The sequence below is a fragment of the Carya illinoinensis genome, chromosome 9, assembly GCF_018687715.1.
Source record: "Carya illinoinensis cultivar Pawnee chromosome 9, C.illinoinensisPawnee_v1, whole genome shotgun sequence".
Lineage (NCBI taxonomy): Eukaryota > Viridiplantae > Streptophyta > Magnoliopsida > Fagales > Juglandaceae > Carya > Carya illinoinensis.
Window position 1 is genome coordinate 6,022,305 of NC_056760.1, and position 22,588 is coordinate 6,044,892.

At 32.8% G+C, this 22,588-nt stretch overlaps 2 protein-coding genes across 3 annotated transcripts; one reads left to right on the forward strand and one right to left on the reverse strand.

Moving 5' to 3' along the window:
* The first annotated feature begins 913 nt into the window (after window positions 1–913).
* On the forward strand, window positions 914–9,548 carry LOC122275553 (trafficking protein particle complex subunit 13). Of its 2 annotated transcripts, XM_043084663.1 has the most exons (12): window positions 928–1,458; window positions 1,578–1,662; window positions 1,789–1,919; window positions 2,053–2,155; window positions 2,806–2,820; window positions 4,372–4,517; window positions 4,722–4,917; window positions 5,412–5,486; window positions 5,734–5,850; window positions 7,033–7,077; window positions 8,264–8,362; window positions 9,021–9,548. In XM_043084663.1, the coding sequence occupies exons 1-12, from the start codon at window positions 1,172–1,174 to the stop codon at window positions 9,039–9,041; spliced, it is 1,320 nt and encodes a 439-aa protein (XP_042940597.1). In that variant the 5' UTR covers window positions 928–1,171; the 3' UTR covers window positions 9,042–9,548. The 2 variants fall into 2 exon arrangements, with proteins under 2 accessions (XP_042940598.1, XP_042940597.1); XM_043084664.1 differs by lacking the exons at window positions 8,264–8,362; window positions 9,021–9,548 and adding an exon at window positions 6,033–6,112 and having other exon boundaries at window positions 914–1,458; window positions 7,033–7,071.
* Window positions 9,549–10,237: 689 nt separating this feature from the next.
* LOC122275554 (stem-specific protein TSJT1-like) lies at window positions 10,238–11,790 on the reverse strand. Its single transcript, XM_043084665.1, has 4 exons — window positions 11,334–11,790; window positions 10,950–11,190; window positions 10,711–10,831; window positions 10,238–10,596 (listed from the first exon to the last, which is right to left on the reverse strand). Exons 1-4 carry the CDS (start codon window positions 11,543–11,545, stop codon window positions 10,403–10,405), a joined length of 768 nt encoding a protein of 255 aa, XP_042940599.1. The 5' UTR covers window positions 11,546–11,790; the 3' UTR covers window positions 10,238–10,402.
* Window positions 11,791–22,588: the final 10,798 nt, after the last annotated feature.

A 22,588-nucleotide genomic window follows, 5' to 3' on the forward strand; every position in this document is an offset into this window, starting at 1 on the left:
GATAAGTTAAGTTTTTTTATAAATAGTAACGAATTGAGATGTGAAGTGAGTTTTATGAAGATCTATCTAAGATAAGTTTAGACATGTTTAGATGTTAAGATGAATTTAAATGTATTTATGAAAAGTTAAAAAAAATTATGGGTCATGAAGTAAAAATGTGTTGAGTTAAAAAAAGTTATGGGTCATAAGGTTTTAAATTGAAATGAGTTTAATTATTTGAGAATAATATATTTAGATGATAGACTCGACTTGAGGGCATTTTGGTGCTTAGCTGTAGTTAGGTATTATCAAAAAAGTTGAATGTTGAATTAAATTTAATTTATCTCAATTAACTCAAATTAATAATTCATGTGATTTACTAAATCTTTAATTATTTATAAAAAAATTAAATTCATTTAAACTTATTTCATATATTTCAAATTAAAAATTTAAATTCATTTCAATTTAAAAAAATTAAATTCATTTTAATGAAATTTATAAAATATTATTATTTATAATTCAATTTAATTTATCTTAACATTTAAACATATCAAAATTGCTTCAAGATAATTAGGAAAGTTGCAATTAATTCTTGTTTTTAAAAAAAAAAAAAAAATAATAATAATAATTCTTGTTTTTTATTTTTAAAAAAAGCGAGAAGGCTCTATGAGTTAAAAAGTATTAAATTTGCAAATGACGTAATAAAGACCCAAGTGAAAATTAGAAGCAAGATATATTTTATCTACACAGAATGATCGATCTTTTCAATTGTGTCTTGAAATAATTATCATTTCTCCATAAATATTTCTTGTAAATAAAAGGAATGAATGTGAATGATAATTACCTGTCTGGATTCAGTTTAGTAGTCGAATGATGGATTCAAAATGTAATTTTAATGGATGGATCATGGGGATGGGGTGGTGTATTCGGAGTTTATTTATCAGAAGAGAAATGGATCTGCAAAACCCGCCTTGATTTTAAAAAATAAAAATAAAAATTGTTCTCCGAATATTTTCCTCTCTGCATAGTTACAACGAGACAATTTTTAAGAAAGAGAAGGAAAAGAAAGCGAAAGGAAAATACATCCGAACGGAAGTTGGAAAGTTTTGCTGAAACCTAGATGAATTCATTCATTCTTTACTGAGCATATTGGTCAGCTATCTCGCATTTCAATCTTTCAGATAGAGAGAGGATGAGCAGTACTCAGGGTTCACACTCCCTGGCCTTTAGGGTGATGAGGTTATGCAGACCCTCCTTCCACGTGGACCCTCCCCTCCGCCTGGACCCCGCTGATCTTATCGTTGGCGAGGACATCTTCGACGACCCGATTGCCGCCTCCGAGCTCCCTCGCCTTTTCGACAGCCACATCTCCAAGCCCACAGATTCCTCAGATCTCAGCTATCGCTCCAGATTCCTCCTCCACGACCCCTCCGACCCCATGGGCCTCTCCGGCCTCCTCGTCCTTCCCCAGGCCTTCGGGTCCCTCCCGCTGCCCTCTTACCTCTCTCATTTGTTTGGTTACTTTTAGTACAATTTTGATTTCCTTTGTCTTAAGATTGTTGGTTTTTTTTTTTTTCTTTTTTTTTTTCTTTTCACAGGGCGATTTATTTGGGAGAGACTTTCTGTAGCTATATTAGCATCAACAACAGCTCCAATTTTGAAGTTAAGGACGTTGTAATCAAGGTTTGTGGCGATTCCATTAGATATAAATCTTGCAGGATATGTTTAGACTCTCGGTGTTCACTTCTCTCCGTTTTGTTATAGAAGTTGTACTTTATTCAATAATTACGCAATGTCGTCCATTGACAGGCAGAAATTCAAACAGAGAGACAGAGGATCTTGCTTCTGGATACATCAAAATCACCGGTTGAGTCCATTCGTGCTGGAGGGCGTTATGATTTCATCGTGGAACACGATGTCAAGGAACTTGGAGCTCACACGTAAGTAGTGACTCGTACCTCACCATTGGGTTTTAATATAAGTGAGGGCGTGCATTTGGGAATTGGAATGCTGCCTCATTTTACCACCACCGTAATTGACCTTTACTCATCAATGTTGATTCACAATCTTTAGGTTGGTCTGCACTGCATTGTACAATGACGGTGACGGAGAGCGGAAATATCTTCCGCAGTTTTTCAAGTTTATCGTTGCCAATCCACTTTCAGTTAGGACAAAGGTATGATCCAATGCTATGTAACATCCAATCATTTTCTTTGTTTCTACTCTTTTTTTTTTTTGGTTTCTTTCTGTCTATTGGTGGCCAAAAACGCTGCATTGGGAGCCCCCATCCACTAAACCTCCCCATCCCTAGTGAAGAAATCAGAATGCCGTAATGATGTGTAAAAATAAAATCATTTAACGTGATAATGGCACATAGTTAATACCAGGGGCAAATCATTTTTAACGTGATAATGGTGCACAATTTATTAAGGATATGATATAAATAATTAAACTACCTCTTGTTATTAGTTTAAGCTTTTGAGACAGATTTCACATAGTTTTAGAGCAGAGGTCATGAATTCAAACATTGACTCTATACTTCACCTATTTAATTAAATATTTCATGCGTTGGGCCTACTTATTGAGGTCTCATCTGGCCCACACATGAGAGAGTGCTAAGGATATATATAAATAATTAAATCTACCTTTCCCCATTAGCTTAAGCTTTTGGGACAAGTAATGGTTTCACACAGTTAATAGCAGGGGCACTGGTTGCTTCCTGGTATGTTTTTTTATATTTGACCAAGTTGCATTATATTGTTTTTATTTTTAAAGTACATTATGTTGTTTTTCTAAACATAATATCTATGAAATTCTCTTTTGCAGGTTCGTGTTGTTAAGGTATGTTGAGATTGACAATACTTGTTAAATGTAAGTTTAGTAAATCTTCCTTCCAGTCTTATTAGATTTTTCAAAACTGAACTTCTATATATATATATACACAGAAGATAATTTAAACTGAAGAAGGGGTTGATTTGATATATTCACTGTTTCATAGGAGTAATATGTTGGGTTGACTTGGGAATGAAGTGATTGGAGGAAGTGTCATTAGCTCCGACAAGTTATTGGCGGTCATCATGATCTTGTTACACTTTTATTTTATCATTACCTGTTCTTCCTTTATTTGTTTCTTTCCTTTTTCTTGGATGCTTCAACAAATTATTTGGTGCCCTTTTTTGGTGTTAATCTAAATAAATAATTCAAGTGATGGTGGGAACTTTCTTTTTTACTTATAAAAAAGAAAAAAGAAAGGTGACTGTTGGAACTTTGTGATTACTGCATCTGGCTCTTTGAATGTTAATCCAGTGAGCAACACTGTTAGACAACCTGTTGCAAATCCTAATTGTCTCCGTTGTATACGTCCCATGTACATGGGTCATGCTTATTTTTTTCATCAATAAAATTCTTGATTACTGTAAAAAAAAAAGGTCACTTTGACAGCTGCCCAAATTTTGGATTTGGATTTCATGGATATAGCTATCTTGCAGCACTTGCACGCACGAACACACACACACACACACACACACGAAAGCCACATTCGAAATGAGCTCATTAGACAAATTGTCTTTTTTTTTAATCCCTATAAGTAATAAGAAGATTCTCATAAAAAAAAGTAATAAGAAAATTTTATTGATAAGTAAATAGGCATAGCCCAATTATATAGGAAGTATACAAGAGAAAACACCTAGATACAAGCTTGAAACTTGAATAGGCTAAAAGCAAATCATGAAGATTATCTCCATTCAATACAAGAGCCTTTGCCCAATTACGTAAAAGTACTAAAGAAAAACTCTCTTAAGTTCTCCCATCAAGCATTCTCTATCTTCAAAGCACTGCCCATTTCTTTCCAACCATAAAACACCACATCAAACATAAAGGGATCGGCCTCCATATGGAAACAATACGATGAATCCCCTTAAAACTTGCTTCGGCATCACCCAAGCAATAAAAATCTCATCCCAAAAAGTCTTAGCCACCTCACAATGAAGAAATAAATGGTCAACAAATTCACCATCTTTCTTACACATAAGCACCAATCCACAACAAATAATCCACGCTTTCTCAAATTATTTGTGTTCAAAATTTTTGCAGGGACGCCAACCAGCAGAACAATGCTACCTTACTAGGCACCTTAGATCTCCAAAAGCTCATTAGACAAATTGTAGTGCTTAAGTTGCAGAGACCACATAGTTAAATGTCGGTTGACTCAACCATGCCAGATCATCTTATCTGGCACTGTTCTGTTGATACTGAGATTCTACTTTCAATTAGTTATGAAATTACCCTCCTGACATTCTTTGTGCCTTGTCATAAATGATCAAGTTTGTGAAATAGATCTGGGTGTTTGTCTGGTAATTTTATCCTCTATTATAGCTGCATCTTCTACCTCAGGAAACTACATTTCTTGAAGCTTGCATTGAAAATCATACAAAATCAAACCTTCTTATGGACCAAGTTGACTTTGAGCCTGCTCCACATTGGACTGCAACAATATTAAATGTGGATGGGCACCATTCAGACAGCAATTCTCAGACTAGGTGTGTGGCATATTTATTGTTTCAGGGAGAGATTTCATTATATTTCAGCTAGAGATTTTTGACTGCTGATGTGCCCTGCTTATTCACCCAACAAACATTTTTCCTTTATGCTATTTTTTGGTCTGTGTTTTTCCCAATTATATAAACTGATATTATCACCCTGTATTTCTTTATTATTGATCATTTAGTAGTTTGAATTGGCAGAGAGACATTTAAGCAACCTGTCCTTATCAGATCTGGTGGAGGAATTCACAACTATCTTTATCAGTTGAAATTGTCATCACGTGGTTCTGCAGAAATGAAAGTTGAGGGTAGTAATATTCTTGGTAAGCTTCAGATTACGTGGCGTACAAATCTGGGTGAACCTGGTCGCCTGCAGACACAGCAAATTCTGGGCACTGTAAGTGTTCATTCTTCAAGAGAAGGAAACTTTTAATTTATTTGAAGATATTACATAAAAACCTATCACTGTTCAAGAGGAATTTTGCACTATTTCTTGATTTTATTTTGTATCTATTCTTACTTCTAACTATTTTTTTTTTTTTATTTGAAGAGTAGTTTTTTTTTTTTTTTCTTTCTTTTTTTTTTTTTAACTTTTTGCGGAGATATATTTTTTCCATTAGAAGTCTGTGCTATGAGTTTAGGATGGGTGCATGGCAGTGTTTTATATTCTTTTTGACATGGTAGTGCTTGGCTCTCTTTTTTTCACCCTTTTTCTTCTTTTCCTCAGTAGGCTTGTAACCCTGTATCTATGACTTGCTTACATTTGGAATAGTAAAGTTGAACTCATGCTTATCAATATATGTTCGTGTGTGCGTGCATGCACTTTTATAATGATATGTAAGCAAGTAAAATGGTTGTTTCACTAATTCTGTAGACTCATTTCATTTGCAGCCCGTAACACGCAGTGATATTGAGTTGCATGTTGCGGAGGTTCCATCTGTTATCAACTTGGAAAGACCCTTTATGGTAACTAAATCATTTTATGCTTTTTTCTGTCTCTCTGTCCACACTAGGCATGTGCAGTTTAACTGTAGAATTTTAATTAGTCCGTCAGAAATTATTCACTCAATCTAGTGTCTGCTAGAAGTGATTTTGTCCATCATATAGTTTGTCCTTTTCATTATTCTTTGATTGTTTGTCCTGAAGCTATTTTCTACTGAGTTAAATGACTTAAACCGTTGGGAAGCTGAGCGATTGATTGCTACCTCTGCAGCTACATTTGAAACTCACAAACCAGACAGAGAGAGAATTGGGACCCTTTGAAGTTTTGTTGTCGCAAAATGGCTTGCATGAGGAGAAGGTTGTTAGGATCAACGGTCTCCAAACTACGGTAATGCATTGTTTTGTCATTGTTCTTATGGGCAGGGGTCATAGTTTGTAGCAGGCTAAGGGTCCATGACCTTCTACTTTCTATTGTAGCCTCTAGTTAGGTTTTCCTCATGTATACTTTCTGTGTACCTGGGCTTTGCCTATTTCTATGAATATAACCTCTTGATTACCTATAAAAAAAAGAAGAAGAAGAAGAAGAGGTTTTGTTGCAAAATGGCTTGCACGAGGAGAAGGTCGTGAGGATTAATGGTCTCCAAACTATGGTAATGTATAGAAACTGTTGGAATTAGTTATTTTTTTGATAGGCCAATCTAATAGATGATAAACTGTTGGAATTATGTTCAAAGACATTTTACATTGGCAGATGATTTGCCTAGTTTTTCAATTTGTTTTCACCATTCTGGATTTTCTCTCTGGCGGGAAACTCTCATCTTAGTATTCTAATGGTTAGATGCATGCTTGGTCCTTTTGCTTGAGAAATTACTTTCCCCTATTTTAGGGCATGAACCTGCTGACTTGAGGTTGTAAGAGGCCTCTTGGAAACTTTTTGTAGTTTGCATCATAACTAAGACAGATTACATCAATTTAACTTGATTAGAAGTAGGACGAAGCTTAAAATCTTGCGAAAGTCCAGATTTATCAGGAAAATCCAAATATTGTCACATAACTCTATATGTACATTAGTATACCAATGAAAAAAAACCCTACGTACGTTAGTTTCTTAATTTGAATTTATCAAAAAGAAAAAATTCAGTTTCCTTTTTTTTTTTTTGATGTCGGGGAACCTCTCCAAGGCAGGGCCCTTTGGACCCACCCCTGCAGAATAAACCCCGGTCCCGTTCACCGCACCCTCGGAAGTTTCCCTACACGAAACTGGTTAAATCGCTGGCTTTTCACTAGGGGGTGTGGCCCCAAAGGATTGTTTGCACCCATGAGGTGTTGAACCTTGGACCTTGAAGGGAATGAGATTGTTCACCGCACCCTCGGAAGTTTCCCTACACGAAACTGGTTAAATCGCTGGCTTTTCACTAGGGGGTGTGGCCCCAAAGGATTGTTTGCACCCATGAGGTGTTGAACCTTGGACCTTGAAGGGAATGAGATTCAGTTTCTTAATCCCTCTTTTCAGGCTTATAGAAATTTTGATCGTCTGTGGTTCTAATTTTTGTTTGATATTGGTGTACAGGCTTTACCCCAGGTTGCAGCATTTAGTTACACAGACTTCCACCTGGTAAGGGAAACTGATGTGCTCCTTGTAGGTCACTTTACTATTCAAATTACAGCTTTACTATACACCTTCAGTTAGTTTTTATCTAATTGTCATGTAAATAGTTGTGTAGTTGCGAAGATTTTATATATGGAGCCATCTAGTGGGAATGATATTAGAAAAAAATGTGACAACTCCTTCCCCCAAAAGGGTGGGATCACTGGTTCAAACTTGTTTGGGTCCATGTTCTGTGCTTAAACGCACAACAACACAATATATTTGTATGTATATGTACACATATTTATTTGTCTTTGTATGTTTATATATTTACATATATTTATGCATATGGAGCTGTTTTGTACATGTAATAGAGGGAGTAGAGATTTGATTTTTTTTCGGTAGTTACAAATTATCTAGGCCCAGCTCAATTGTATTTTAATCCTCAAAATATTAATGCATCAAATATCATATAACCATACATGGCATGGACATTTCTTTTGTTAGCCCCATTCCTCTCCCTTCCTGTAATCGAGCAAGAGCATTTTCAGTTTGCCACAATGACTATTGCCAACCATAAATTTTTTTTGGGTTGGCTGAGAAATCCTCCCTATGGATCTGCTGCGAATTAGACACTTCTATAAACTTATCAAGTAGATTTATCAAAAAATAAATAAATAAATAAATTTATCAATTACAGAAAGAATGGATGATGTTCCTTTACTAGGAAATAAATAGCCTGGAATGCCACATAATAGTATGTGTCATTCTCCTGAGAGAGTTTTTCTAGCTCACAAATGTTAATTCGGCATCTCATTTCTTACCTAAACTTTTGCCTTTGGACCTGTCAATACTAAAAGTCGGCTCACCGTAGCTGGAAGGGTTGTATAGTCCACATGGTCCTCCAATGGAGTAGATGTAATTGGTTACTGTTGCTTGTTCCCCATCTCAGTTTTCTCCTTTGACCGTTCACGGTCGCAGGGGTGTTGCCATTCACCCTGTTTCCTTCTTCTTCTCCATTCAACAGTGGAGGTACCTCCTCCGTGGATAAAGCTCCAGTAATGTTGATCAACTTAAACTGCTGCCATCAAAGTCTTCTAATCAATGTCATAGTTCCGACAATATACAATTAGGGCATTATTCTGAATAAAATTCTGCTCCGTTGGTTATTGTCTCTCTTGGTTAATTCGATAAAGCTGTCTTTGCTATGCAGAACCTCATTGCTACTAAACTTGGAGTTCAGAGAATCACAGGCATTACAGTGTTTGACACAAGACAGAAGAGATCTTATGAACCTTTGCTAGACTTGGAGGTTAGTTAACCGTTCAGTTATTCCTGTATCTTTCAGATTGCTAATTGCTTTGGTTTTCAGTCATGAGCTTTGCTACTATCATCCCCACACACCATAGTTATTTTTATTCTTTTTATATTTTTTAATTTTTTGTTTTGTTTTATTCTTCTTAATGTTTGAATTCTTTTACTCATAATCCAAACACCACATATTTGGTAAAAGAAAAAAAAAAAATATATATATATATATCTATAAATAAGTGTGGTGTGTGGGGATGATCAATAGAATTTTTTTATTTTTTATTTTTATACTTCCTGTGTACATTGGACTTCATCTATTTCATTGTCTTAATAAAATTTTCTTTACTTGTAAAAAAAATATATATATATTCAGACAGCTAGAAGCTATAAATGACTGGTGATGTTATTAAAAGCTTTACTGCTCTAGGTTGGTTGGATTTGTTGGAGCCCTAGGCTGGGCTTTAGATGGTCAAAAACTGATTAATTCTAGGAAGTTTGTCTAGATTAAAAGCTTATGCAGTTGGCCTTCCAGTCCTTGTTTAGATCACTAATTTGGTAAATCAACTCATTGTTGATGTTGTTAAATTGCTATTTGAACTCTCTAACGCCAACATGATTTGTTGAATGACTGCTCTGATCTGTGCTCCCGTATGTTGCAGATTTTCGTGGATTTGGACTAATAGATTGGTAATTTTCGTCTGCTGGGGTTGATTTTTTTCTTATACTTTTGGAGGGATTAGTCTGTCTGCGACACAGATGATATCATGAGTTTTATCATCAATGGGCTTTAATTAGATTGAGCAAGATGAAGACGATCACACCCAAATTCTTCCCGCTTTATGACTGTCGAGACCCCACCCATCTGAGACTAGGACGATTTGCTGCGGTGCTTCCAAACGAATCTTTCCATTCTCACAGCAAGGACAGAATCTGTTTATCAAAGTGTTGTAATTCACAACTGCTTTGAGATCAATAACAAAGCTGTATTATCGCTTTTAAATGTTAAATCTGGTCTCGCTCTCTAGTTGTGAAGAATCAAATGACTTTGTTATGTCGACTCATGAAAGCTAAAAGACTAGCAAATGAGCTTTTCTCGCTGTACAAGGAACTGCTACTAGCTGTTCTTAGCCTTTGATCAAACTTCACTTTGGACTTGTTTTTAGTTTTATTGTGTTTTTTTCTTTTAATTTTTGTATTTGCGGGACAGTTTCGGGTTTTGAGCTTACAGAAATTTCTTATGCGATTTTTGGATACGAGGCTAACTAGATTAGGGTTATTTACGGCACCCAGAATAATTCAACCAATGATATTAGAAAACAGGTTTCCTGCCTTGCCTTGGTATGTAGATGGCAGAACGATTGTCCTCTTCGTCATTGGAAGTAGAGCTTTAGAACCAATGAATCCATTGTTCAACTCCGAGTCAAATTTGGTAAATGGAAAGTAACGATACTCCCTCCGAGAGGATGCATCCCGATAATTTTTTTAAAAATTGTTTATTTTATTTAATAATTAAGAAAATATTTAAATTATATTATGAAAAAAATATTTAAAAATATAAAAATAAATAAATAAATAAAGCAATTGCTCTCACGGCTCATCCTATATCTAACATCCCTTATGGAAAAATAATAATTTTGTATTTTAGACCTCAAGATAGATCATGATTTCCAACTTTTGAAGCTTGAACACTTGTCATCCTCGTGGAGAACAGAACGATGTTGATGGGGCCATTGGCAGTTCGGGTACACTTATCCATTCGTTGTTTTTAACATTTATTGTTCTCTCTCTGTCTAATCTGAGTACCAGTTCAACAAGTTGATGAGAGAGAGAGATTGGTTGGTTTATTTTGTCAACAATGTAGGCTGTAGCCCCCAAGTGATATCTAAAACATTCTTTTATACATATAAAAGAATTGCATGTCACTGCAACCCGCCAACATAGACAAATGTACATACAAACACGACTTAACTAGGAAAATAAACATAAAACCAGGTGGAGGTATGGATTGACTTCACATTATTATCCTGTCCTAAAAATCTAGTCAGGATTGTGAGCCCCATATTGCCCAGTTGGCTTCGCTTCCAACACGTGGCATGCTGTGAATCCTTGATTGAACATCAACCTTGAAGTCGGCCCCACACATGATCCCCTCACTGTCAACCCTAGGCATTGCTTTGATTTTCATTCTTGGGTGCTCGAAGCTCATCAACCCATGCTCGCTGTGGAACATGCACCCTGCATTTCAACCCACCAAATCGGAGGTTAGATTGGGACACGATCATATATATAAAATAATTTATTAACCAGGAACGTACGATTCTTTAGGACAAGAACGCATGATATACATACCAGTAGGGAATGGTGCAAATGATTTAGCACAGCTTGCTTTTATGACCTCTAACTTGTCAGAAATCACCACAGACCCATCAGCTGAAATGCCCCAGAAGAGCCTAATTTCTTCATTTGCACCCTACACAACCAAACAACAAAAGCCGTGAGCAGATTAATGAGGTTCACAGAAACATGCACCCTCCTGTACATTTTAGAAGTTCACACTATGTTCATTTTAGAGCTGGAGGTAGATTTACCAGTGCAGCAAAGACTGTTTTTGCCTTGTTATCGTAGATCACAAATCCAAAGCTTCCATCAAGATCTTTGAGGACCTGATCGGCTGGGTATGGACCTCGGTCACGGAGAGTCCTATAGGCCTCCATCACGAACATGGCCTCGTTTGTGCCCTTTGATAGGCCGTACTGCTTGATGAGGCTGCACAGATTGTTTAGGCTCCCTAAGAAAATGCAGTATATTTCATCCATGGCACAGAACAATCTGCAAAATATCAATTTATTAATTATTCTGCAAATCAGAAATAAACCCAGGAAAGAAAAGATGAGATGGCTGGCAAATGAAACTAGAGACAAATGGGTTTAAAGAAAGCATAGATTGGACACAGAGAGTCGAGAGAGACGTACCTCTGATGAATGGAATATGGTTTCTCGGGTGGAACATAAGCAAAAGCCGTCGTATTTTCAAAGCAGATTGAGAAGGCATTGCCAGATTGAGAAACGAAATCCTTCAAAATCTCTGGTGAAAGCTTGGCCGGCTTCACGGAAGAATTCAAGGGCGCCGGGCTATTCAGCTCCTGAGGTGGCTGAACCAAGCCTTTGTTGAATATACTCAACATCTCTTCCTGCTTCTTCCAAAAGAAAAAAATCTTCCTAACAGCCAAGAAACTTCAAAGGGTAAACCAACCAGATACTACAATCCAATCGAGAGAATTTTACAGTAGGAGACAGGCAACAGATATTGATGCAGAAAAACATATATTGTCCAGATCTTATATAGAGTGAGAGACAGAGAGGGAAAACGTGTCAAAGTTATCCAAACTCATAGATGGAGGCATGAAATTGGAAGACGAGGAATACCCGGATGGAATGAATGATTAATTAAAGCTGTAAATTCTGCTTTTTGTTGTCAAAATTATCTCCAAGTATTAATATTCTGACATTAAACAGCTAAGACTTATATTGTTGGACGGTTTGAAATTGATTGCTCAAAGTTGTAACATTATGTAAATGTTAAATTTTAAATTCCTTAATATAATAATGTCATGTCGAGATTACATTGAATGAGAAGTTTCATGTAATCAAAGAGGAGGATTATTCATGCAGCTAATACTACCGTTGATTAAGCTTTATTAGTCAGTATCAACCAATAAATTATTAATACTAGAAAAGTTGGAGCAAGAGACGTGGGAAATGGTTAAACTGCAGAATCTTATCTACAAGTGTCAAGCAAGAATTAAAAAGGGTCTGCGGTCAGAGTGAGTGACAGTGTTCCGAGTCAGCAAGATCATTTTGGGTCGGCGATTTCCTCGTGCCTCTTGCGTGCACCTGTGGATATGGATCAAGATTTTAATGATGGTCTCTAGATTACTTTAGAATCGAGGATATTCGGATTATATTATTTTTATGTACTATATTTAATTAAAAAAATATTTGACAGACACATTATTTTGAGAATATTTAACGTTGTTGATTGATAAACGGTTTACTTTCATTTTCCTCGACACATTCAGTTGCAGCTTGAAATTAGGTACTATGAGACCTTTCATAAAGATACAACTTGTAGCATAGCAATACCTAACATTGAAAGTTCCTGCAGGATGGTATTAAAATATTCCTCGCACCATTTTTAATGTAAAGAGCCCAGAAACCATGCTTAACAGAAACAGTGATATGGGGCCCAGATATCATGTCAAAAATGCCGAACAAGGAAAACATAAGCCTCATCAATACCATGCCAAACATGGAAAAGCCCATGGACCAGCAAACAGCCGTCGTGCATACATGTAAGAGAGAAATACACCAGAATATGGCCCATCAGAAAATAAAGAAATTCTTGCGAATATACGTATCTATTCAAGGCCCCTCAAACCAGGCCTTCAAAAGATGTCTTTATATATCTTCAAAACATTCGGTTCGGATACTTCGTAGAACCGACGATAGAAGTTCAGCCCTGACCCGACTCCACACCCATTATATAATACGTCAGACACTGTCTGCACTCTGTTATTTTCTCCAAAATTAAAGTGGGCACTATGGCGTAAGGAACACATCTAACATGCTTGTTGTTTAGAGAAAATTATTATTCAATTTTATTGACATCTGTCTTAATCAGGAAACTTCGGTGTGAATAAAATTTTCTCTATTTTTTTTATTAAAACGCATAGCCCCAGCCCATTGCCAATGCAGTGAGCCAAAGGCCCAAAACAGATTACTTCTATTACTTGCTGCAGAGTAAGCTACAGTCCGGTCCTACTATAATACTCTCTCTCAAAATGATCAATTAATTGATAGCACCGTAAATGATCGATCAATCAGAACACCTTGGTTCCTCGTAAGAAAATTAAGAAAAAGTCTATACATAAATCTACACATCAACATACTATACATCATATTTTTATTATTATTTTATTTTATTAAATATTTGATATATGAATAATAAGTAGAAAATTTTAATTCATTTAAAAAAAATTAAAAATAAAAATAATGTGATGTATGAACTTCTGTAGAATCAGGGATGGAATCTCCCGTGTAAAAGACCAAAAAAAAAAAAAGGAAAAAATTGAAAGCACCATAAATAGTCCGTGACGTGATCGTACGTATGGTGGGCTAAGTTACGTGTACGGACAGAACTGTATTCGTTTTCAGCAGTTGATAGTGAGTGGCTCGTTTGTCCTGAAGCTGAAGGCTTTGTCCAACCGACAACAGGCCGGTTGCCCTTTCAGAGCCTAATCAAACGCGGCATCGACTCTAACAGATAAGCTCGCTTCGTTTGTTATCTATCTATCACTCACCGCTGACACACTACTTATCATATTTACCGCCTTTTAAATCTCTTTGTTTTTTTCTTTCTTTTCCCTTCCTTTTTTTTCTTCGGAAGAGTGAATGCGTGTCCAGTTGGCAACGCAGCTCAAGAAGAGATTTTGTCTGAGAACTGCTGCTCTTCCGTATGGATCCGGATCCGTACAGGTGTTTTATTTATTTATTTAATGATTAAGAAATTATTTTTTAATAATATTATTATTTTTTAAAAAAATATTTTAAAATATTTTTAAAATGCATTAAAAATAAAGAAAATACTCTATCCATGAAGGGATTATATAAAAATAATTTTATAAATTGATGTGTATTAATGTAGTTTATTAAACTATAAAATTATTTTTATTATAAAATAAAGTTAATGTAACATATTTTTATAAACTTATTTTTAAATAATTTATTTATAATTATAGCAGTGACAAAATCCCCCAAATACCATGTGTGGCCGTAGAGCCACTCATCTTGTTTTGGGTCATTCGGCCCTTGCATGCGCATGTGTTCTTTTTCTCTCGTGGCTCTGAGAAAGGGTTATTCGGCCCTTTGGCTCTTGGTCTTTTTGGCGATCCATGCCCTTTTTAAGGCTTCTTGATCCTCATGTTGTGTACTTGTAGGACCTCGTGGGGTTGGTTTGGATGTTATAACGATAATTTTTAATTTAAGATAAAAATTAAAAGTTGAATAAAAATATTATTTTTTAATATTATTATAATTTTAAAATTTGAAAAAATTGAATTGAAATTTAAAAAAATTGAATTATTTATTATATATTGTATAAAAATTTAAAAAAATTATGATGATTATATGAAATATGATGAAAATTTTGAATCTCATATTACTTTCAAATCTATCTTTAAGGCTCATTTGTTTTACAATTCTATTCAACTTATTTGATCTCATCTCATATAATCATTATTATTTTTTAAAATTTTTACACAAAATAAGATAAACGATTCAATTTTTTTAAATATCAAAATAAAAAATAATATTAATATATATTTTAATAATATTTTATTTAATTTTTAATTTTAATCTCAACTCAACTCATCTCATTTGTAAAAATAAATTAGACAAATCATGTTGCCGGTCCGACATAAAATATATAAATGATTTGATTAATGATAGTTTTACACTTTCTTTACTACTACTTTACTATCCAGTTATTATTTTTTCTTTTTGCTCTTTGAATAGGATAGAAAATTTTAGAAAATGACATTCTTGTATAATATAGAAGAAAATAAATTCAATAAATCAAAAAAATAAAAAATTGAATTTATTTTTAAATAAAATATATGATTACGTTGATTTATTGAATTTATTTATTTTTAGATTATGTAATAATGTTATATTTTGAAATTTTTAATATAAATTTAATTTAATTTTTTTTTAAAAAAAAGGAGAGAAAAATAATAATTGAATAGTAAAAAATAGTAAAAGGATGGGTATCATTACCCAAATGATTTTCCACTTTGCAGATTAGAAATTAACACCCTGCAGGCGGGACCCATCTAAGATATTGAGATCCATGTGGGGACATTGATCATCAACCATCAACTTCACACACATACAAACACACGATTGACAATATTCAACACTTTTTGTGTTGATGGATTGAGAAAAATCGAGATTATTCGAGCAAAAATACAACTTTGCTTCTTCTTATCTAGATACGAGCTTTTATTTTATTACGTTGATGTTTCGATGATTCTAACTGTGGCATGGAAATTAATATCCAGCTCGACGACAATGACACAGCAATCGCGGCGGATTCACAAAAAATACAAAACTAATGAACAGTCAAGGAACGGAAGTTGTTTCCTATCATTGTATCAGAATTAATGATCTTTCAGAACTTGCAGTAATTAAAAAAATCAAAGGAAAAAATGCAACGAATGATGCGAACTTATGAATGAGAACAACAGCAGCTACGTACGTGTGGCTCAAGTTAACCCAAACGTTGTTAATCATATATATAATGTATGGGCAACAAGGCGTCGACCCCAGTAATATCATATTCAAGATAATACCAAGTAAATTAACATCATGATCCTCAGAAAATCTTGCATCCGGTCGTGTCTGGCTCAAATAAAAGTTGGTTTCATACAGAAATATCTTATACAATATCCGGCCTGTCTTGGTTGTTGGCGAATTACATCTATTGTTGTTATGTGAATGAATGAAAAGCTGTCAAATTTATGCAATAAATTATAGTAATATATAAGCCATTTCTGGCTTTTAGCTTACTTTTTTACGGTCAGTAATTGTATCAACTTTATTTTTGTCAAGTAGCAGCTTCAACGTGACATTATTTTTTACTTTTTTGATGTCTCTCACGCGATTAGTGCGGATTGACATAACGTACTGGACTAAGGAAGAAAACAAAGTATTTAATGGACGTAGGTTGGATCGAAATGGTCAGAGAAGTCGGCCGTCGTGGTTGTCTGCATTCGTTTGTTTCAATGGAAACGACATGAGCGCACCATTTCTCAGGCTGGGCGGCTAAATAGAACACCAGATATTCTAGTTGCATAGTTTTTTTATGGATATATTGAGATGGCTGCCTATGCTAAATTTTTCCAATACAGTGGGCTTCAGTCGGAGAGAATACATGCATACGTTTTTCAAGCCCCCTCCCCGGCGCGGGAGCAAATGCATTTATGTTTACAAATACAGAAAAAAGGAAAAGATATACATATAATACATATAGTACTCATGATGTAGCACGTTGAACCTGTCATTTAAGTTAGGCGCTACTAGTTTTCTACTGCTCTAATTTAAGCTAGCTAGATAGAATAGATCAGGATCGATGTAACATGCATGACATATGTCTGCAAAGACGATAGGGTTAATTTGCTAATCAATACTTATCCATACCTATTTACGATATTTTATATACAATTATTTTTATATATTTTTATATAATTTTTTAATACGATTGATTGCATTACTTTTTTATATTTTTTTTATAGTTTCATTAATTACATAGTAGATACGTAATTCAATAAATAAGAAATTTTCTATTTCATTTGAAATATGGAATATTAATTTAGAGTGTTTCCATTTTACTTAATTACTAATATTTTTTTGAACAATGCTACACAACTTCTTAATATCTACACACCATATTTAAAATTCTTTTTTTTTTTCAATTTATTCTTCTTAAACTAATTAAATCTTTGTATTCATTATCTATATATATCTTAAATATTTGATATAAAAAGAAATTAAAACAATATGGTGTGTGTAGATTGTGTAAATAATAAGAGGATATGTACGTATCATTTTTCTATTTCTTATAAATACATTGAACAAATTGAAAAGTTAGAAATACATAGCTCCATGTGCCGGCAACAACAATTCAATCAAAAGCCTATTTGGGGTTGAGGTAGGAATTTTAAAAAATATTTAAATATTATTAAAAGTTTTTTAATAAAAAAATTAATTTTTTTTGGTGTTGCATATTAAACTATTTTTTAATTTTAAATAAGATAAAATATATGTTGAGCGTGTCTTCAGGATAATCTGAAATATAGTTCAAATTTTAAAAGGATTACCAATGGATGAAAATATATACCCATATTAGTTATTACTTTTCTATAATTACAACTTTCAAACTTTTAACGATACGGTCTTAATTTTTTTAAAAAATCAAATGATAGTTATTTTTGCCTCATAAAACTCTTTTTTAATTTGTTTACAAAGAAATATAAGATGTTTGAAAGTACTTTAAATATATATGATTATTAAATAATAAATAATTTTTTAATAACAAAACTTCTTATTTAAATTCAAATTTAAAAATTAAAAATTAAAAATTATATTTTATACCATCAATTTTAAACATGCAGGAAATAGTCAAAACACATGGGCATATTGGATTATTTTCAAATACTTTTTTCAATAGATATTCACTAAAGCGTTTATACCACATCGTCCATATTGCTTTAACTTATATAAAAATATTTGAAATTTGATAGAATACATATTTTTAGATATATTCTGATTAAAAGTTTCACGCATTTTATATCTTTCAGGGATTTTCATATATATGTTATGATTTAATGATCCATATAAATATGCAGTGACCACATCCATCAATTGCATGTCTAATCTTTTTGTAACTGTCAAGCTAATAAAAAATCTGAATGTGATTGTATCCATAACATGAGAATACGTTTCCTCATAATCAATCCTTAATTTCTACAGGAAACTTTGTGCAACAAGTCGTGTTTTATATCGCACAATTTCATTGCTCTCATTACGCTTACGTATAAATATCTATTAAATATCTAGCGAGTTTAATTCAGCTTCAATAGGTGATTTCCATTTTGACCAATCATTTCTACGTCGACATTTTTCGACAGTTTTTGACTCACTTTTTTCATTACTTCTGGTAATGTCAAGGGCCATCTTATATGAAAATATCTTGTCGACAACAGTTTTATTTTTATGCAAAATTTCTCAAGTACTCATGAAATATATTGATATTTCGTTATTTTCAGGTACCTGTCTCTCTTCAAGGGAAAACATTTCATGGAATACCTTTTTAGGAGATTCTTTTTTCAAGAGATTTAGTCTCTTCACGAGTATCAATTGCTCTTGTGGCCTGTGTTGTGGGCATGGGGTCTTCAGAAGTACCAAATTTATTTTGTATTTTTCTCTTCCAATAAATTTTATCGTTTGCACCAATAGGCCGTCCACGTTTAGGCGTGTCTTAGACTCACATATTGCTGTTTTGATAATTTGTCCTTCAAAGATTACAATCATTACTGGAATATTAACAGTAGGAATATATGATTTTATTATACTTTTAATATCAGTAAATACATTCTGTAATTGATTTGCAACACTTTACAAATGAATAATATTTTAAATCTCTAGTTTACATTAATACGTACGATGATCAAATTGGGAAAGACTTTATTTTTTCAAGTAATTTCTTGTCGTGTTTCAGGCACCGACTTTTTATTACTTAATATTGAAAAAATGAATTCGTTAAAATGACAATTCTTAAAGCATGCATTAAACATATTCTCTGTAAGATGTTCAAAGTATCTAATAATATATGGAGAATCAAACTCAACATATATCTCAAGTCTACGTTAAGGACTTATTTTGGTACGTTATAGAGATGCAATTAGAATATATACAGTACATTCAAAAATATGAATATGAGAAATATTTGATTGTTGATTAAATGCAAGCTGTAATGGAGAATATTTGTGATATGTTGATGGTATAATCCAAATTAATGATGCTGCATGAAGTATAGCATGTTCCCAGATAGAAATAAGAAGTTTTAATTTAATAAGTAAAAGTCTAACGATTAGCTGAAGTCTTTTGATTAATGATTTAGTTAAACCATTTTGAGTCTGTGTGGGCAACTGGATGTTCAATATATATTCCTATTAATATGCAATAGTTATCAAAAATTTAATATGTAAGTTCACCCGCATTATCAAATCGAATAGTTTAATTGGATAGTCAGGGAATTGTGCTCGTCATTTAATTATTTGGGTAAGAAGTTTAGCAAATATAATATTTTTAGTGAAAAATAGACAAACATGTGACCATCAACTTGATGTATCAATTAAAACTATAAAGTATCTAAACGGTCCACTTGATGGTTGAATAGGCGCACATATATCCCCATAAATCTTTTGTAAAAATGACGAATATTCAATAACAACATTTGAGAGAGATAGTTTGATAATTAATTTACCTTGAGAACATGCAGAATACGGATATTCATTAGGTAATATAATCTACTGATTCTTTAGGAAATGCACATACGAATTATCAATTATTCGTCTCATCATTATTGATCCTAGATGTCCAAGGCGATCATGCTAAGTCATAATACTTTGGGGTTAATGCACTTTTGGTGCATTACCACATGTGATTCAATTGTTCTCATTTCTGTATAATACAATCTAGATGAAAGAGCAAACAATTTTTCTAATAAGAGCTTCTGACTCGAAATCATTTTAGTAATAAGAAGATTCTCTTTACTGCCTTCGTTAGTGGTTTCAATATGACAACTGTTGCGACATATATCCTTAAAATTCAATAAATTTCTTTTGGACCATAAAGAAAATAGAATATCATCAATACACTATTTGGTGTCATTAGGTAACACAATATAAACTCTTCCAGAGATTTCAATTAGATTTGACGAACCAGATATGGTATAGATGTAGGTTTTACCCAGTGTTAGATTTTGAAAATATTTTTTATCCTTAAGAATTGTGTAACTTATAGCATTATCAGGCAGACATACATATCTATCATTCATCTCAGATATAAAAAGTTCATCAATAAGACTCATGATTATACAAAATATATAAAACTTTCATTATTACAAAACATTGCAAAATATTAAAAAGTTTTACTATAAGATAAAGAAAATACATTAATTGAAAGGAACACTTACATCACCAATCAAATGATAAACTCTACCACTAGAATCCTTAAAGAAATCAGAAACATCAAGGTTGATATTATCTTTTCTACTTATAGAAATTAAAGCATCTGATGGTTCAGAAAAATTTATTTCAAACTTTTTATTTTCTCTTTTATAGAAGCCTAGTATAAGTTAACCAAGTGCTTAGCTGTACGATATGTACGAGACTAATGTCCAATCATACCACATTTATGGCATCTATTTTCACCTTTTTTTAAAGATTTGTTCTGAGAGCCTTTACCCTTCTCTGAATTGAACCACTTCCGGTGGTATGGTGTATTTTTATTATTATCTCTTTTAGCATGGTCGCTTATGGGACCTACACTTCTATATTTTTTCTACCACATCCACGTTCTCGGTTTTTTTGAAAAGAGTCACCATTCTCTTATGAGAATAGTGTAAATCCAGTACCATTCACTTTAGGGAATGATATGGAACCAATAGGACACGACTAATGGTTTTTTAACAAAAAATTATTATTTTGCTTAGCCACTATAAGATAAAATATAAGTTCAGAATATTTTTTGAATTTTCGCTCTTTATACTGTTGCTGCAGGAGCACATTTGAGGCATGAAAAATAGCATATATCTTCTCTAACATGTCATCATTAATGACTTTTTCACCGTATAATTTCAATATTAAGCTGATTTTAAAAATTACAGAGTTATACTCACTAACACTTTTAAAATCTTGCAACTTCAGGTGCAACCTATCACGACGAGTTTGTGGGAGGATTACAGTTTTTTAGTGCTCATATCTTTCATTTAAATCGTTTCACTAAGTAAGATGATCTTTTACCGTGAGATACTCAATTTTTAATTCTTCATAAAGATGGTGACAAAGGAAAATTATTATCTTAGCACGGTCCTGTCGAGACACGTGATTTCCTTCTTTATTTATATCTCTCAAGTTTATCGCACTCAGATGGATCTCAATATTAATGATCTAAAATAAATAATTTTTTTAAAAAATGTCAAGAACAACGAATTCTAATTTTATAATATTTGACATTTTTTGAAATAGAAGACTACTAACTTTAAAATCAGCAAAACTTTTATACTGATAACATGTTATAAAATTAAAAAAGAAATAATATTATAAAAAAAAATTTAAAATATTGTTATTAACTCATAAAAATTATATCTTGTATAAGTGAACAATGCCTATATATATAAGATTTGAAAGACAGTAACTTAAGTCAGTTTAATGGAAAGACGGTCCTTACAAGTCGGTTACAACATATCATATATGAATGTGCTACTTGGTGGCTCTCGCCAACGTTAGGTAAAAATAATTTTTTATTTTTTTTAAATTAATTTTTAATATTTTTAAATATTTTATAAAAATAGAAAAAAATTGTAATAATATTAAAAAAAATTTCTTAATCATTAAAAAAATTTTTAAAAAAATTGAGCCAGCGGTAACCTTAATATTTTCTATCGTATATTCCTATAAATATATATATGATAAATATATAAGCTTTTTCCTTTTTGTTTTTTTATTTTGTTTTTTTTTTTAAGAAATAGCTATCAATGTCTTCGTGGGCCGTCTGCTGAAAACTTCATTAAAAGGACGTACATGGACCAATAGGAATCTCTGCAATATTTGTGGCTGAAGTTTGCTGATCAAGTACTGCCATAAAGCACGTACGTACGTGGTCGTGGTTGTCACGATCTCAATTCTAAAACCATATCTATTATTAGATAATTCACAACCACGCATATATATAATATACGGGAGTATATGCCTGATGATTTTTTTGGTGTCACATTCACATCACATGCATGAATACAGTTCACATTTTTTTAAAAATATCCTCCAATTCCATAAATGAACATTAATGAAGATCGAAGGATACTAATATTGGATTTTTAGTTTTGCTTTTCTAGGAATCAGGAAGAAATGGGTTAAGATCATAGGGAGTCGGAATGTTACCATATAATATATCAAAAATTCTATGTACAGTCATTTTTATAGACTCTTTTATACACTCCAGTGATATGATTGGTTGTGTATTAAAAAAAAATTAATCCAGCCAATCATATCAGTAGAGTGTACATAAAGTGCACAAAAATGACTGTATGTAGCATTACTCATAATATATTTGCTTCTAAAATCTTTTAACCTTTTTTGAGAGTACTGAAAGATTTTTTTTGTTTAAATTATCATCGCTCATTCATAAAAAAATTTACATTCATGACCGAATATATTCTAAAATATCTACATATTAAATATAACATTATAAATCAAAATTAAAGAAAATTCATTTGGTCGTATTTGTGATCATAACTTTCGACAGCTTAACTTGTTAAAAAAGAAAAAATTTAATTATAAATATAATTTAGTATTAATATGTATATTAATTTAATATGATTAGTCAAA